This window comes from Pseudorasbora parva, chromosome 25, assembly GCF_024679245.1.
Source record: "Pseudorasbora parva isolate DD20220531a chromosome 25, ASM2467924v1, whole genome shotgun sequence".
Lineage (NCBI taxonomy): Eukaryota > Metazoa > Chordata > Actinopteri > Cypriniformes > Gobionidae > Pseudorasbora > Pseudorasbora parva.
This window is the reverse complement of record NC_090196.1, coordinates 5988955-6006646: the sequence shown is the minus strand read 5'-3', so window position 1 is coordinate 6006646 and position 17692 is coordinate 5988955. Positions and strand designations below refer to the sequence as shown.

Genomic DNA, 17692 nt, shown 5'->3' with positions numbered 1-17692 from the left:
CACCCTGTAAAGCTGCATGGTTGCTAGTAACGACAGACGCAATGGGAAAAATCGGACCGCATTCACACCAGTCAATTCAAGCATTATTCAAATTAATAGCAGATGCTAACATTACCATCTAAAAGGCCATTATAGTAATGGCGGTTTTTGGCAAGTGATACAATGCTAACGATTACAATTGAAACTGAGCTAGCTAATAACAATAGGTAGATATGGGAAGGTCTAAACATGGACTAAACATGAGATAACGTGTAGGCTGCATGTTCTTAGAATGAAACTCACCCCATAAGAAACAGAAAAGTATTCTTGCAGATCTCGATGCCTGCTGCGGCCAGAGCACTGCATAATAAGTAGCCACGCTTACCTCGGAGACACGCCCCTACTGCGTGCTAGAATCTCCGAAAACAAGCCGATTTCAACCTCAAAATGTACACTTTTAAATACACCAATACTGCTGTCTCAAAAACGGAGAGGCTTCTTCGTGATCTCAACTAACAGATTCTGCAAAAAAACGAAAATCACAAAATTAGAAGAAAAAAAAAATGCTTTTTCCGCATTTTGCGCGAAAGTTGTGCTGCCGACTTGTGTCCCTGGTTTCCGTGACGGGTCACAATATTCCCAATTCGGCAGTGTCCTGATGACGTTGTCGAGGCATGACAGCTGAAGACCAGATGATGGGGATCGCTGCAGCACCATGCAGCAGGCAAACTACGTTTTCCGCGTACTTCTGTGGACAAATCGGGGTCGGCGCAGAAGTTCAAGCCGCGGAAGGTGGTTCACCCCACCTTCAATCTCACTCTGGCTTAGTGATGTAATGCTGTTCTTGAAATTGGAGAAAACTAAATATTCTCTTAGAGGAGCCACCAAACATTTTTATTCTGTATGGAATCCAATGATCTCATATTTTGAAAAGGGTGCAACTCTTCCCCCAAACCAAATGATGAACGCCTTTACACTTTTGAACAAATACATTTTTCAGACACAATGGTCTGACAACCATGTACATTTCTTTGATGTTTGTAGTATCAGAACTGTTCTTAGAGAATCTAGGAACAGTATGTATGTATATATATATATATATATATATATATATATATATATATATATATATATATATATATATATATATATATATATATATATATATATATATATATATATATATATTAGGAGTGTAACGGTACACAACCGTTTCGGTAGAGGGCTTTCGGTTCGGTGCACGTGTGTACCGAACGCTATAATGCAATATTTAATAGTTAACAGTCGGCTTGTTTTAAGCACGGAACACACTTCAATCAGAGATCCCTCACAAACAAATTAAGTATTCAGTCCATGTTAACATAAAATTCAAAGGATAAATGCTGTTTTGACACTCTTTAATGTTTCGTGACTGATCAGTATAGGCGCGTCAGTTTAAACGGCAGCGCGGCGCGCGAGTAAACGCGGTCATCTCTTCCTAAAGAATAAACATGAATTAATATCTCTTAAGGTAGGCTATGTTGAGGATACATTACAACTTACTGAAATGTATAATATGTCGTGTAATCACTCAATCGGTGTTTCAACCGTGGAAAGACAAAACAGTTTGCAATGTCCCGTATCATCACATTTACCTCAGGCAAGTCATTTAGTGTGTGCACATCTGTGTTAGTTCAGTAGAGAAACAAACTCTTTCGCTAAATGCACTATATATTAGCCTATGCCTATATATTCATTATATTCTGCTTAACCTGTTAGTGATGTCTTGTTTATTTAATGTATGTTTAAATATATCTTTTATGATTTGACAGCTGTGTATAAATGATTATATTTCATCTACGATGGAGAAGAAAAAATATTTAATTAGATTTAGAAGTTAATGCAAAAACTACCTTATGTGAAGATTATGAGGATTGATTATCATATCTAAAAATAACTGAATTGAAGCATATTTGGGCTCTGTTTTTAACCTTTTAAGGACTCCCTATATTTACAGCATTATCTCTAAGAAACGTTTAGTTATAATTGAATTCATTTAGACATATTTTTTTCAGTAAACTACTGTTGAATAAAAATAAATAAAAAGCAATTTTCAAATACTGCTGTACCAGTCATACCGAAACCGTGACTTCAAAACCGAGGTATGTACCGAACCGTCAGATTTGTGTACCGTTACACAAACGGGTTGCCTAACGGGTTGCTAACTGCTATTGTCAAAATCAGCGGTGGATCCGCCAAGCTGGAGATCAGCCTTAGATGCCCTTGGAACGCCTGGGTGTCTTCAAGTGCAACATTCACAATGATCGGAAACACTGGTGTGGTGTCCATGACGGCTGAAGACTTTAGCGCGACATTTATGATGTCTAGAAGTTCTAGCGTAGCCATGTTGTGAAGAGGCTTTGGTGTAGAAGTTGCTACAAACACTAGCTGGACTCGTGACCATAATTCCTTACGCTCTTGACCACTTAAGGCATTCTGGAATCCATGGTCGGACAAACTCTGTGGCCACCGGAGATTGCTGCCTACTGCCCCCTCCCAAGAAATATTTTGGGTTAAATCTTCCTTAACCTCCCTACTGTGAAAGGGGAATCAACTAGGAAAAGGGAAAACGGCTCGGGTTATGTATATAACCCTTGTCGAAACGCTTTGGGGGATGCTCCCTAAGCATCAGCGAATCTGAAGTCTGAATAAAAACTAGTCCAATCCGATTGGTCGTGCGTGATGACGTCATTGTGACGGCGTACCCGGAAGTATAAAAGGGGAGCCGGCGCATAATGGCGGCAGTTCTTTGCTCTGAAGCATGCGCTCCAGGCGTGCCGAGGTGTGGCGGCGCCACACAGTGCTCGTTCCCTCTCAGGGAACAAGGGTTATATACATAACCCGAGCCGTTCCCTTATCGAGGGAACTTCCCACTGCGTCGGAACGACGAAATGGGGATGAGTACCCACTAGGCCACACCGAGGGTAGCGCCTGTCCTAGTGTGAAGCCGGAAACCGGGCACAACTAGGGTTGGAGCAACCTCGCGCCAGGCGTTGCAGGGAGATCCAGGCTGTAAAACCTGATAAAAGTGTGTGGGGTAGCCCACCCCGCCGCCTCACAGGTATCCTGCAAGGGGACCCCAGAAAGGAGTGCCACCGAAGAGGCCATACCTCTGGTGGAATGTGCCCTCACGGCTACAGGTGAAGGCAAACTGCGCACCTGTCATGGTTAATAAGCCATGGTTATCGCCTGGACAATCCAGTTACAGATTGTCTGAGTAGACGCAGGCAACCCCTTCTTGGGTGAGCCGAAACACACCAACAGTTGTTGTGATCTCCTCCACTGTGCAGACTTCGCCAGATACACCCTGAGTGCCCTGACCGGGCAGAGTAGGTGAAGTCTCCCCTCTTCCGCCGTCACGTGAGGCGGAGGATGAAATGCCTGCAGAACCAAAGACCTGACCACCCTCGATGGGATCTTCCACACTGGCCCCTGGGACAGAAATCAAGGTTTCTTCAATATGACTAGGGAACGAAGGCATCTGCGCGTTACCCTGATCATACGAAAGGGATTCCCTCTGGGGGAAAACCACCACTGGAGGGGTCTCATGTGTAGCAGGCCGAACGGTATCACGTTGGACGCTGCTGCCATGTGCCCCAGCACTCTCTGAAAGTGCTTCACAGTGGTGTGCTTAACAGTGAGGCCAAAGGGAAGAACCCAATATTGGTACGCCTCGCCCCCGAAAGCGAACCTCAGGCCTCCTGTGGGCAGGAAGGATGGAGATATGAAATATGCGTCTTTAGATACATCGTGACTGTGATAAAGTTCGTTTGTGTAAGGAAGGAAGAGGACAAGGGGGACGGTTTGACTGCTGACGCTTCTCTTTATTAGAACAAAAACTCAGTCTCTTCACACGGCTATTGCCCGTGTGTATCTCTCTCGGTCACTTCCGGGTTCCGGTTAAACGTTCCGCTTCCGGGTCAACGTGTCTCACAACTCAATGTCCGTGAGTGTGTGTGTGTGTCGCGTCAGCAGTCCCTCTCTCTCTCCTGGATCTCCGGTTCCACCTAGGTTTTATCCCCTCTCCGCGCTCATTACTGGAACGAGAGACAGGTGTTATTAATCTGCTTCCAACCCACTCACTTACCGCTCGTCCCGCGGCTCTCTCTCCCGCTGCAGACCTCGCTGAACCACGCCCCCCTTGCCACATACCCCCACCGCCCGACTCAGGCCGGGGAGCCGTCCGGCCTGCAGCCCCCCCCCCCCCCCATTTCTGGAGAGGAAATCGGCCACAGCCATCTGAGCACCCGGCCTGTGGACCACCTTGAATTTAAACGGCTGAAGAGCTAGATACCAACGGGTGATCCGCGCGTTGGTATCCTTCATGCGGTGGAGCCATTGGAGAGGAGCGTGGTCCGAACAGAGGGTGAACTCCCGCCCCAGGAGGTAATAGCGGAGAGTGAGAACGGCCCATCTGATGGCCAAACACTCCTTCTCTATGGTGCTGTACTTAGCTTCCCTCTTGGAGAGCTTACGGCTAATGTACAGCACCGGCCGCTCTCCCCCCTCCACCTCCTGGGCCAGGACTGCGCCCAGCCCCCTGTCCGACGCGTCAGTCTGCAACAAGAAAGGGAGAGAAAAGTCAGGGGAGTGTAAAAGCGGCCCGCCACATAGAGCAGCCTTCACTTGGGTAAAAGCCTGTTGACACGGCTCCGTCCACTGGACCGTATCTGGTAGCCCCTTTCTAGTAAGATCAGTCAAAGGGCTGGTGAGGTCCGAATAATTTGGTATAAACCGTCTATAATATCCCGCCAGCCCCAAAAACTGTCTTACCTCCTTTTTGGTCTTGGGCCTCGGACAGGTTGCAATTGAGGCAGTCTTATCAATTTGGGGACGCACCTGACCATGACCCAAGTGGAAGCCCAGATACCTTACTTCCACCCGCCCAATCGCACACTTCTTTGGGTTGGCCGTGAGCCCCGCTCCCCTCAGCGACCTCAGGACCGCCCTCACATGCTGCATATGCCGCTGCCAATCGTGACTATAAATCACTATGTCATCCAGGTACGCAGCAGCATACGCAGCATGGGGGCGCAAAATCCTATCCATGAGTCGCTGGAAGGTTGCGGGCGCTCCGAACAAGCCGAAAGGAAGCGTGACAAATTGGTGTAATCCAAACGGCGTGGTGAAAGCTGTCTTTTCTTTGGACAATGGAGACAAGGGGATCTGCCAATAGCCCTTTGTTAAGTCCAGTGTCGAATAAAATCGAGCCGTGCCTAACCGATCAAGCAACTCGTCAACCCGCGGCATTGGATACGCGTCGAATTTCGACACAGCGTTCACCTTGCGGTAGTCCACACAGAACCTGACCGAGCCGTCTGTTTTGGGGACCAAAACTATCGGGCTCGCCCAGTCACTGTTGGACTCCTCGATTACTCCCATGTCGAGCATTGCGCCTAATTCTTCCTGAACTACTTTTTTCTTATGTTCAGGCAAGCGATACGGCCGGCTGCGAACTACCACGCCCGGCTCGGTCTCGATATGGTGCTGAATCAAGTCGGTACGTCCCGGTAGGGGCGAGAACACGTCAGCGAACTCCGCCTGCAATTTTGATAAATCAGAGAGTTGTAACGGTGAGAGGTGATCTCCCCCAGGGGCCAGCGCGACTGATTGCGCTTTAATGCTCGCCTCTGGCCCGAGATCATCCTCTCCCCCGATCACCGTTGCCAACAACACTGATTCCACCTCATTCCATTTTTTTAGCAGGTTGAGGTGGTATATTTGACGTGCCCCGTTCCTATCGGATCGTATCACTTCATAATCGAGCTCTCCTATCTGTCGTGCGACCTCAAACGGCCCCTGCCACTTTGACATTAATTTTGAGCTCGACGTAGGGAGTAGAACGAGCACTTTCTCTCCCGGTGTGAATTTGCGTAGTTTTGTACCCCTGTTATATGACCGGCTCTGGCGGTCCTGGGCTTGCAACAAATTCTCCCTAGATAGCCGCCCCAAGGTGTGGAGTTTTGTTCGCAAGTCCATGACGTACTGAATTTCGTTTTTGGCCAAAGAAGGTCCCTCCTCCCAAGTTTCTCGTAGGACGTCCAGCACCCCCCGTGGCTGTCGTCCGTAGAGAAGCTCGAAGGGGGAAAACCCCGTGGAGGCTTGTGGAACCTCCCGCACGGCAAATAAGAGGGGTTCTAACCACCGATCCCAATTTTTGGCGTCTTCCTGTACGAACTTACGGATCATGGATTTAAGAGTGCGATTAAATCGTTCGACCAAGCCGTCCGTTTGTGGGTGATAGACGCTTGTTCGAATGGATTTAATGCCCAATAATCCGTAGAGTTCGCTCATCGTGCGTGACATAAACGCCGTGCCTTGATCAGTGAGGATTTCTTTCGGAATCCCCACTCGGGAGATCAGACGAAACAGTGCGTCCGCAACACTCTTCGCGGAGATGTTGCGGAGAGCCACTGCCTCCGGATATCGTGTTGCGTAGTCCACGATGACTAACGCAAAACGATGTCCGCATGCGGATCGCTCCAATGGCCCGATGAGGTCCATCGCAATTCTCTCGAAGGGGACCTGCATTAATGGAAGGGGGCGCAATGGCGCTTTTGGGGCGGCCAGTGGATTCACCAACTGACATTCAGGGCAAGACGCGCACCACCTGCGCACATTGTCATGAATGCCTGGCCAAAAAAATCGGGTCATTAAGCGATTCAGTGTGGCCGCCTGCCCCAGGTGGCCCGCCATCGGGTTCGAGTGAGCCGCCTGGAAAAGCATTTCCCGGCGGCTCTTTGGTACTAATAACTGGGTTGTATCCACTTTTGTCTGAGTGTCTTGGGTCACTCGATACAACCGATCCTTAATTATGGCAAAATAAGGATACGTGACGGGCAACGCGGGTTGGAGAGACTGACCGTCGATAGAGCGGACCTGCTGAAATGCATGTTTTAGGGTCTCATCTTGAGACTGCTCCAGAGGGAAGTCATCGCTGTCCGAGAGAATCAGTCTCTCGACCCCGCTCGGTTCCTCTGAAGCTGTTCCCAAGGGTCCCGTATCAGTCTCGCCAACCTGCACTCGCACCGCCCCGTTCCTAGCCTTGTTTTCCCAAGCGGCATCCGCGCATAACGACCCCAATAATGCCGAAAAGGCGGGCCAATTCGTCCCCAGAATTAGCGGATGCCGGAGGTGGGGACTAACCGCCACCTCAACACTATGCTTTTTCCCCCTAAACTGTATCGTGACTGGGACAACCGGATATTCCACCACATCCCCGTGCACACACCGCACCTTAACCATGCGGCTTGTATCCAATGCCCCAGGCTGCATCAGGCTTTGATGGATCGAGGTTTGGTTACATCCTGAATCCACCAAGGCCTGATATGTACCCCCCTTGATACTTACAGGAATTTGGTACTCTCCTGCTTGATCGGGGGTGGTCCGCTGGACGTCCGGGATCCGGATCATTGTCCCGATGTCCATCCTCGGACATCGGTCCACAAAATGATCCGGATCACCGCACCGCCAGCAGGCCAGCCCAGGCTTACCCGCCACCCCTGCGGCGGGGAGTGGGTTGGAAAATGAGCGCGGGGAGGGTGTGCAACCGGAGCCATTATCACCACCCGCCCCCAGCGGCCCCGCCCCCCTGGGCGGAGCCCGCGAACTCCCGGACGGTCCTGGGCCCATCCCACCCCGACCTCTGGGGGGAACGCGAGGAGGGCCTGGAGGACGGGACCTGGGGAGAGGGACAGGGCGAGAGGGAGAGACAGAGGGGGGAGAGAGAGAGTGAGAAGTTAGTGAGGGCTCGCCGACCCCCGGGCACGCCACCAGGTGGTCCTCCGCCAGCTGGATGGCCGTCTCCAGCGACGTGGGCCGGTGGCACTGGACCCACTCGGCGGTCTTTCTTGGGAGCCGAGTGATGAATTGCTCCAGCACCACCAGATCGATGGTATGGTCCACGTCGCTTCCGCCGGCCAAGAGCCATCTGCGGCACGAGTCCCGGAGCTGTTGGGCCATAGCGAAGGGTCGGCCGGCCTCGCCCCATTCCAGGGAGCGGAACCTCTGGCGGTGTTGCTCCGGGGTCCGACCGACCCTCTGTAGGATGGCCCTTTTTAGATCCTCGTACTTCAGGAGGTTCGCTACCGGCAGATGTTGGGCGGCCGCCTGGGCTTCTCCTGTTAGTAATGGAATGAGGCGCACCGGCCACTGTGCCCGGGGCCAGCCGGAGGCCTCCGCGGTCTTCTGGAAGAGGTCTATGAAGGCCTCCGGATCGTCCTCTGGCCCCATCTTGTGGAGGGGCATGTGGACCGATGCGCTAGCCCGCCCGGCGGCTTCGGCGCGAACCTCCCGATCCATCCAGCTCCGGAACCGCTCGCGGTCCTCTTGCTGGCCGCGGACAATCGCCTCGAAGCGGCGCTCCTGGTCCGCCCGCAGGTCCAGCATTGCCTGATGTTGGTCTTGGTGGAGGACCGCGAGGGAGGTGATGATGTCCGCAAATGGCGAGGCGGAGGGCGTTGTCATGGCGGCGGCGCTGTCCTACTTCCTTCCCGGGTTTCGGCACCAGTGTGATAAAGTTCGTTTGTGTAAGGAAGGAAGAGGACAAGGGGGACGGTTTGACTGCTGACGCTTCTCTTTATTAGAACAAAAACTCAGTCTCTTCACACGGCTATTGCCCGTGTGTATCTCTCTCGGTCACTTCCGGGTTCCGGTTAAACGTTCCGCTTCCGGGTCAACGTGTCTCACAACTCAATGTCCGTGAGTGTGTGTGTGTGTCGCGTCAGCAGTCCCTCTCTCTCTCCTGGATCTCCGGTTCCACCTAGGTTTTATCCCCTCTCCGCGCTCATTACTGGAACGAGAGACAGGTGTTATTAATCTGCTTCCAACCCACTCACTTACCGCTCGTCCCGCGGCTCTCTCTCCCGCTGCAGACCTCGCTGAACCACGCCCCCCTTGCCACAGTGACGAACCAGTCCTCGAACTGGATCTGACTCACGATGGGATAGTGAGCATCTTGAACCTGAATCTCCTCAGAGAACGGTTCAAGTACCTCCGATTTAATAATAGATGCACCCTTCCATCCTCTTTGGGAACCATGAAGTAGCGACCGTAAAGCTGGACTCCCTGTCTGGCGGAGGGATACACAATATAGCCTCCTTTACCCTCAGGGAGCACACTTCCTGTTCCCTACCTGCCACTGGGCTGGGCACACCACTATTCAGGCCACACCGATGAACCCCGGTGGTGGAACGCTGAACTGCAGTCTCTACCCTTTGCCCAAGGTACACAGGGCCCCAGCAGATATATTCGGGAGCATAACCATGCGCCGAGATATTCTACTAGGGGAACCAGCCTCTCAAGGCTGGTCTCTGGTACCCACCAAACCTCCTGCCCGACCCCCTGAAGCGGCCACCCGGCAGGGCTTAGTCGGGGAGGATTTTCGGTGTGCGAACAAGTTCGTTGCCCAGCCGAGGTCTCCCTAGAGGCGGCTAGAGTAGCATGCGTTCGCAGGAAGTCAATGTGGCCCGAGCGTCATAGACGGCGGATCGCAGCATCGACTTCCAGAAAACTCCACAGAGGAGGCGACCTCGATCGCTCCTCTGGAAAGGGGGCTGGCCAGCAGGCCACTGGGCTGGGCACACCACCACTCAGACCACACCGATGACTTCGGTATTGGAACACTGAACTGCAGTCTGCACCCTTTGCCAATGGTACGCAGGGCCCAAGCAGATATATTCAGGAGCATAATGACTATGCGCTGATATATTCTACTAGGGGAACCAGCCTCTCAAGGCTGGTCTCTGGTACCCACCGAGCCTCCTGCCCGACCCCCTGAAGCGGCCACCCGGCAGGGCTTAGTCGGGGAGGATTTTCGGTGTGCGAACGCGTTTGCTACCCAGCTGCAGTCTTTCTAGAGGCGGCTAGAGCAGCATGCGTTCGCTGGAAGCCAATGTGGCCCGAGCGTCGTAGACGGCGGATCGCAGCATCGACTTCCAGAAGACTCCACAGAGGAGGCGATCTCGAACGCTCCCCGGGAGCAATAAATATACAAGTGAACACAATTTGGATGATAGGCTGAAATACCTAACTCCTCAAAGTCAGATAAATCCCATTTAATTGCACAGAATTAAATGCCACCAAAAACACCCAAATAGTGAACACAACTGGGATAATAGGCTGATAATCTAACTCCTCAAAGTTAGATAAATCCCATTTAATTCCTCAGAAATAAATGCCACCATAATCACCCATCACGTGAACATGCTGAATGATAGGCTGAATAGACATATCTAACTCCTCAAAGTCAGATAATGTTTAATTTAAATTCCTCAGAATTAAATGCAGCCCTAATCACCAGACCATAGTGTTTAAATATGTATTCAACTACTCGTCATCTACACGCTGCCTCAGCAACGCGAGATTCGAATCGTTCCCAACATATTTGGCTTTCATCCCTCGAGATGAAAGACCACAGGCGCGAGGCTGAAACACTCGAAAACGCACGTTTCTGTACGCTACGAGACATTTCTCAACGACCACATGCAGCCAGCACCCTCAGGAGCTGACTGCAAGCCTCGCTAAACAGTATCACATGTACACATATAGCATGTGTTCACTTCTGTTGCAGACAGCGCGAGATCGAGCCTGCATTATGAGGTGGCGAGCTCTCATTTGCTTCTCTCCGTCGACGCTGAGCACATCTAATTCCTCGGAATCAGATCGCTCAAGCATCTGGTTCTCCCTCCCGGGGAAGAGCCGCATCGCGGGCTTCCGCACGGGAACCGAGAACACCGGGTTACTACAGGCAGCCCCCTCGGGGACTGCCTGAGCACCTTATTTTATGAATGAAGCAGTGTGTATGGTGTTTTAACGTCACCCGCCTCGATGCTGAGCACATCTAATTCCTCAGAATCAGACAGCTCAAGCATCGGACCCTCCAACCCGGGGGAAGATGCCGCCAAGCGGGCTTCCACACGGGGAGGAAGATCGTCGGAACTGTCAGAGGAGGATTGGGAAAATGCCGCGGCAGTCCCGAAACCCTCTGACAAGTCCCGCTGTGAGCCCCATGATCTGCGACGCCGAGCCGCCTCAGCGACCGCGGGTCCAGAACCACGGGGCTCACGAGGCTGGCCGGTCTCATCGAACACGGCCAGCCAAGAGCGGAGCAGTCTGAGTGTCAGCCGCTCGCAGTGTTCACAGGCGGCTCCCTCGAGAGCCGCCCGAGCGTGCTGAACACCCAGACACTGCACACATAACAGGTGTGTATCCGATCCCGAGATGTAACGCGGACACGGATGCACACACTGCCTAAATGCACTCCTTCTCTCTTCCATACTTTTTAAATAAATCTTTCACACACACACTCGCAACTGGACAGACAACAGTAAATAGACAGACCAAACAGAGAGCGCTATGCTGAAGAGCAATAACTGCCGCCATTATGCGCCGGCTCCCCTTTTATACTTCCGGGTACGCCGTCACAATGACGTCATCACGCACGACCAATCGGATTGGACTAATGTTTATTCAGACTTCAGATTCGCTGATGCTTAGGGAGCATCCCCCAAAGCGTTTCGACGCAGTGGGAAGTTCCCTCGATAAGGGAACCTTTGTAAAGTGCGAGCATAACGAGGCAGTGACAATCCAGATGCAAGCACAATTTTATTAAAGCAACACAAATATAGAATAATCCAATCCAAGAACAAGAGTATAAATCCACACAGAGAAGGCAGGAGTGCAACAACAGGAACACATATCAGGATCAACTACCGAAAAACAACAACTGAAGCACAAATGTTAAAATGAACAGCTTAACAGGCTGATGTGGGACAGGTGTTGGTGATCTGATATCATGGGAACTAATGTGGGTATGGTGACATCAAGGTACAAGGCAAAACAGAAATCAAACACAGGAAGTGACCACACAAACAATGGGAACTAAGAATACACTTCAACATGTCCTTACAAAACACAAGACACAGGACAGGGATCGTGACACAACCGGTATTATCGCCATTTTTTTTTGCCCAATGTCTGCATATTTGTTTACTATGAAGTCACGTTTGACCGCAAGAGATTTTGTGAGATTTCTCGTGTTTACATAGCCTGACGTGGTCATACTCAATTCTAGTCAGAATATGAGTTTGAAACTGCTCCATTGGGCTGTGATTATGGGGCGTGTTTCAACCCAACCAGGAAAGACATCAACCAATCAGAGCGCCGGAGTGACGCATTACGTTAGTTGCCAAATGTCAACAGAGCTCAACTGCACTGTGTTGCCAAGTCCACGTTTTTTCCAGCGGGTTGTTTTCTATGTCCGCGGGTTTAAGCGACTATTATGTGATATATAGACCCATGAGTGCAAATTTTAGCAGGCAACCTTGCCAGAATAACACACATTTTACCCCCCAAACACCATTTCTTTCCGGAGAACCCCCTGAGAAGCCGTTGTTTTGGGCTAGTAGTTGGCGGTTTTGTTGTAAATGGATGGACTGCATTTATATAGCGCTTTTATCCAAAGCGCTTTACATTTTTGCCTCACATTCACCCATTCATACACCGACGGCGATGTCAGCCATGTAAGGCGCCATCCAGCTCGTCGGGAGCAGCTGGGGTTAGGTGTCTTGCTCATGGACACTTCGACACTTGGTCAGGTGGAACCGGGGATTGAACCACCAACCTTCTGGTTTGTAGACAACCTACATGAACCACTGAGCCACTGCCGCCCCGACAAAAAGCTACCCAGTGTTGCTCTACAAGCCAATCATATTTAGAACCAGTTCAAACAGTTTTTTTGTTGTAAAAACTTGGCAACCCTGTCTGCACGCGCGCTGGAATAAACGATCTTTGCCGGTGTTGTAAAAAAATAAAATAATTTAATGATACACAGAGTACTTAACCAACATGATAATCATTTTTGAGAGAAATTGTGAAGATGAATGCAGATACAAACAAGCTCTCCTTTCAGGATTTGAGTAAATATAACCCAAGCCCCTTTGATGACGTGATGATTACGTTACTGTTGATCATCTGTCCGTCATCGTCTAAAGCCCGCTCTGATGATTTCATTGGTCCGAACAGTTTCTGTTCGGGGATAATTACTCCTCTATGGAGCGAGGCCAGACCGAACCGCCCGACCTAAACATGTTGTGGGCGGAGCTAAGCTCGGCTGGCATCCAGGCTAGTGTTTACAGGCACTGAGCTGTCTTGGTCACATCATGCCACGCCACACTCTATAGAAAGAAAACTGTCATGTCATTTTTACTGTCATGTTTGTGATCTCCCACAATTTGATTGCAGTTTGAACTGGTTCTAAATATGATTGGCTTGTAGAGCAACACTGGGTAGCTTTTTGTCGCTTTCTTTCTCTTTCAACTTTATTCTAAGTAATTCCTGTTAGACGGCTTCACAATTCAGGTTAATTTAGGAGAGTGCCTCAGAGGACATCTGTAGATTCAGAGCAGATTAAAGGCATGTCTTCAGTTAGCATGGATCTGCTTTTATAACCTCTATAACATAACCCAGAACTACTTAGTGGAATTGAAACAAGCACTCAAGGCATTGCTGCCAACGCATAAGTAAGGGAGAGTTTCTTCTCTCATCAAATTATCTTCAAAATCTTTCATCGTTCATCTTTGTCAGGCACTTGTGCAGGACGTTGAAGTGTTGGGTCCATACAATTTAAATTCAATTCCATCTTGTGCTTCTTGAGTGTAGTCTTATATAAGAGTCTGAATTTAAGAAGCCTGTCTGCTTCTACAAACACTCATTTATTTATGCCGTACAGATACGTACATGCATTCATAACTGTTGGCTAGCTATGATCTCTTATAAAGGTTCACTCATTCACACAGATTGGGCTGTAGATACCCATTCATATAACGCAGACATACAGTATTTACTAATTACTCCTTTAACAGGCACTTACATCCAGAGCAATGTTATATTTTTTAGGACACTTACTACAGAATCAGTCCTCCGGTTAAAGGACAACTCCAGCGAATTTTTAAGTTTATCTTGATCGTTATATCTTTGTGAGTACAGTCTATAGAAAAAAACCCGAACCGGATTGGTGCTTGCAACACGGAGTTATTACAGTTAATGCCCAGAGTCCCCCTCAGCTAAAACCGCAGCTTTGGGGGCATAGACGTAACGGGTGTGTTTGTACCTCTTAACAGACACAAAATGCAATTAAAATGTTCGTCCAGGATGAACAGGTCCCTTACACAACAACGAGATGCGTTTAGCCACTTAGCCATTGTTTAAATTCACCTGTTTTAGGCAGCTAGCTGTGTCTCGCGCTGAAGTCCCGTGGGAACACCGTTGTAGCCGGTAAAACAGTCCAGTGGGGAAGAGCATCGTGTGTATTGAACGGGCCCCGGGGATGAATTTTGAAAGACCGTTGTATCGATAAGCTCGGACTTTATCGGTTCTGCTGTCGGTACTTTTGAAAATACACGTGACGAGAGAGAGAGAGAGAGAGAGAGAGAGAGAGAGAGAGAGAGAGAGAGAGAGAGAGAGAGAGAGAGAGAGAGAGAGAGAGAGAGAGAGAGAGAGAGAGAGAGAGAGAGAGAGAGAGAGAGGCACAAACGACAGCCGAGGACAGAACTAAACATTCAAACATAGCTGGTTACACTTTAGATCTGTGATAGTCTGATTTTATTTTAGATTTTGGCTTCCAAAGATTATAAAAATAATATTTATGTCTAGCGCAACTTAATTCCCTTTGCAGCAACGCTGTCATTTCTCCCTAAAACTCAAACGTATGACAGAATCAGCACGATCAGTGATTGTTGTAAAATACAGTCTAGCTACTGTTGGTTGTGGGACGCGTTTAATAATAAAAAGAGCGATTAAAAGCACAAAAATGTCCGCAAGAGATTGTTCCCAAGTCGGCGCGCGCTCTGAAACAGCCCGCAACGAGACGAGCAAATAACACTTTCGGTTTCGCACTCGCGTCTAAACGATCAAATGTACACAAACATCTATGTCATAATGACCGGCTTGGAGAGTCTCTTAAACACAACACAGTTTGTGTCTAAAATGGACGTAGTTATTATGGATATAGTCTGGAGAAAATGTAGTGCATCTGCCTATTATCAGTCGCCTATAGATTGACACATCTGTCTTAAAGAGGCAGTGGTGTAAATAAACATGCTGACGAATTACTGCGAATTAAACAACCAAATGCAAAGAGAAAATCACTCACAGCTCTTGAATGAATAACTTCAGCTTTAATAAGCATTAATTTAGGCTATTTATGATAAACTATGCAGTGTTATTTTACATTTGATTACTAGAATATATATATATATATATATATATATATATATATATATATATATATATATATATATATATATATATATATATATATATATTCTAGTATAGATATATATTAATATATATTCTAGTATATATATATAAAAATCTCAAAAAGTACCGATAAGAATACCGTTAAAGTAACGGACCGATAAGCAGTATCGATAAGAGTAGTAATACCGTTAAAACCTTAACGATACCCATCCCTAATCGTGTGTATGAAGAGGCTCTGCTCATCGGCTCGTCGGTCCTCAGTATTGAATGTGTCCGAGAGAAATAGTTTTCGATTCTGTACTGCTGATCCGATGAGGACCGCTGCTTGTTCAGTTACTCGCGCATGCTCAGTATCAGCGGCTCGTGAGTTCATCTGATTTCTCAGCAAAACATGACTCAGTTCAGTGAACGGTTGGAGTTACAACATATAATTCAAGACATTAGTTTATTTATATTCGGAGGGACTGTCACTCATGTCAGAAAGTGAGTAGCTAAAATAACGTGTGTGGTCAGCGCTGATTTGAGACGCGAACCGTTTAGAACGATTCAGTCCGATTTGGTGAACTGGTTCGCCCGGTTCACTAAAAGAACCGGTTCAAAAGAGCGATTCGTTCGTGACCGGACATCACTAGAGTGATCATCCGATCGGGCTTCACGAGTGAAGAAGAAATGGTTCGTGTTTGTGCCTTTCCGAATTTTAAAAATTTGCAGCGAACACTTGACTAACTTCCAAAGACACAACACAGCCAGGCCAGTTGAAGAAAATGCCATTCGGTGGTTAAAGACGGGTGCAGCCACTGTAATGAGGTAATGTACACTTTATTTATCCTTCCATTTGGGCACATACGGCTTGAGGAAAGATGTGTAGTAATACAATAATCATGCGTTACACACACAACGCTCTTCCCAACTGGACTGCCTTTTTTCCGGCTACCGCTGCGTTCCCACGGGACTTCAGCGCGAGACACAGCTAGCCGGCTAAAACAGGTGAATTTAAACAATGGCTAAGTGGCTAAACGCATCTCGTTGTCGTGTGAGGGACCTGTTCATGTTGGACAGACATTTTAATTGCATTTTGTGTCTGTTAAGAGGCACAAAGACACCCGTTACGTGTATGCCCCCAAAGCTGCGGTTTTAGCTGAGGGGGGGCTCTGGGCATTAACTGTAATAACTACGTGTTGCAAGCACTAATCCGGTTCATTTTTTTCTTCTATAGACTGCACTCACAAAGATATAACGATCAAGATAAACTTACAAATTCGCCGGAGTTGTCCTTTAAGTGTCAAGGATAGGGTAACCATATTTTGATTACCGAAAACCAGGACACTCGGGCTGGCAATGAGATACTCAAATAATACTCGAAGTTTACTCAAAGATTCCTTATTTATTTCAATATATTTAAAGTATGCCCCCTCTGTATGAATAGAAAACTGTTATTTAGGGCCAGGACAGGGCTTGAAAAACAGGACATGTCCTGGGAAAACAGGACGTTTGGTCACCCTATAGTCAAGGATGTTCTTTTGAACCCTTTTCAGAATTGGTCAGCTGTGTGTCAAGATCAATGTTGTCATTGTTGTCCCTTCTGACTTTAGAGGCATTCCTGGGAAGAACTGTGGAACTATTATTGTGAAAGCTGAAGAACTTGGAAATTGCCGGGTATGTCCTCTGACTTCGAATGTCTTCGCATCTCACCTCGTCTTTTTCTCCTCTCTCCATTAGTCTCACCTCGTCTCTTCTTGTCCCTTGTCTTCATGTATAGTGGTGTCTTGACTCGTCTAATTTTTTCTTCTCTTCTTGTCTCATTTGTTGGGTTTCTTCACATATTGTTTATTCTCTTCACGTCTTGCATTCTCGTCCTGTCTCATTTCTTCTCATCTAGTCTTTTTAGGCACTATTTTCTCTGCCTGTGATGTTCGTCCTCATCTAGTCTTTTCTTTATTTTTTGATTTGTCTCACCTCTTCTAATTTCATCTCATCTTTTTGGGTCTTGTTTCTGATCCCTACCTAATTTATTCTAGACTCTAGTATCCTCTCTTTTTCATGTGTCATATTCTCTTCGTTTCTGATTTTCTTGTTTTTCTTTTTCATCGTGTCTCGTCTTCTTTTCTTATCTCTTTCTGTCTCTTCTCATTGCAAAAACAGAATCATGCAGTTTGTGCGTATGTGTGTGGATTTTGTTATTATTAGAACAATAGACACTATATGCCAACATTAGTTGTTAATGTGTTGTTGTTGTTGATCAGGAGTCAGTGCTGATGCAGTTTTGTGGGAATAAACTGGACAAGAAAGATTTCTTTGGAAAGTCAGACCCATTCCTGGTCTTTTACCGAAGCAATGAAGATGGAACGTAAGTTTTTCATTTTTCTCCCCATTTTACCATTTGGCACAATTCATAAAATACAGTCAAAGAAATGTT

The 17692-nt window shown here is 48.1% G+C and overlaps 1 protein-coding gene across 2 annotated transcripts in view; it reads left to right on the top strand.

The window, feature by feature from the left end:
* cpne8 (copine VIII) overlaps positions 1-17692 on the top strand; it is a 117389-nt gene that overhangs the window by 60959 nt on the left and 38738 nt on the right. For both annotated transcript variants that reach the window (XM_067435863.1, XM_067435865.1), the window contains exons 7-8: positions 16869-16932; positions 17520-17623. In XM_067435863.1, the coding sequence (XP_067291964.1) occupies positions 16869-16932; positions 17520-17623 (168 nt within the window). The remainder of the gene's footprint in view (positions 1-16868; positions 16933-17519; positions 17624-17692) is intronic.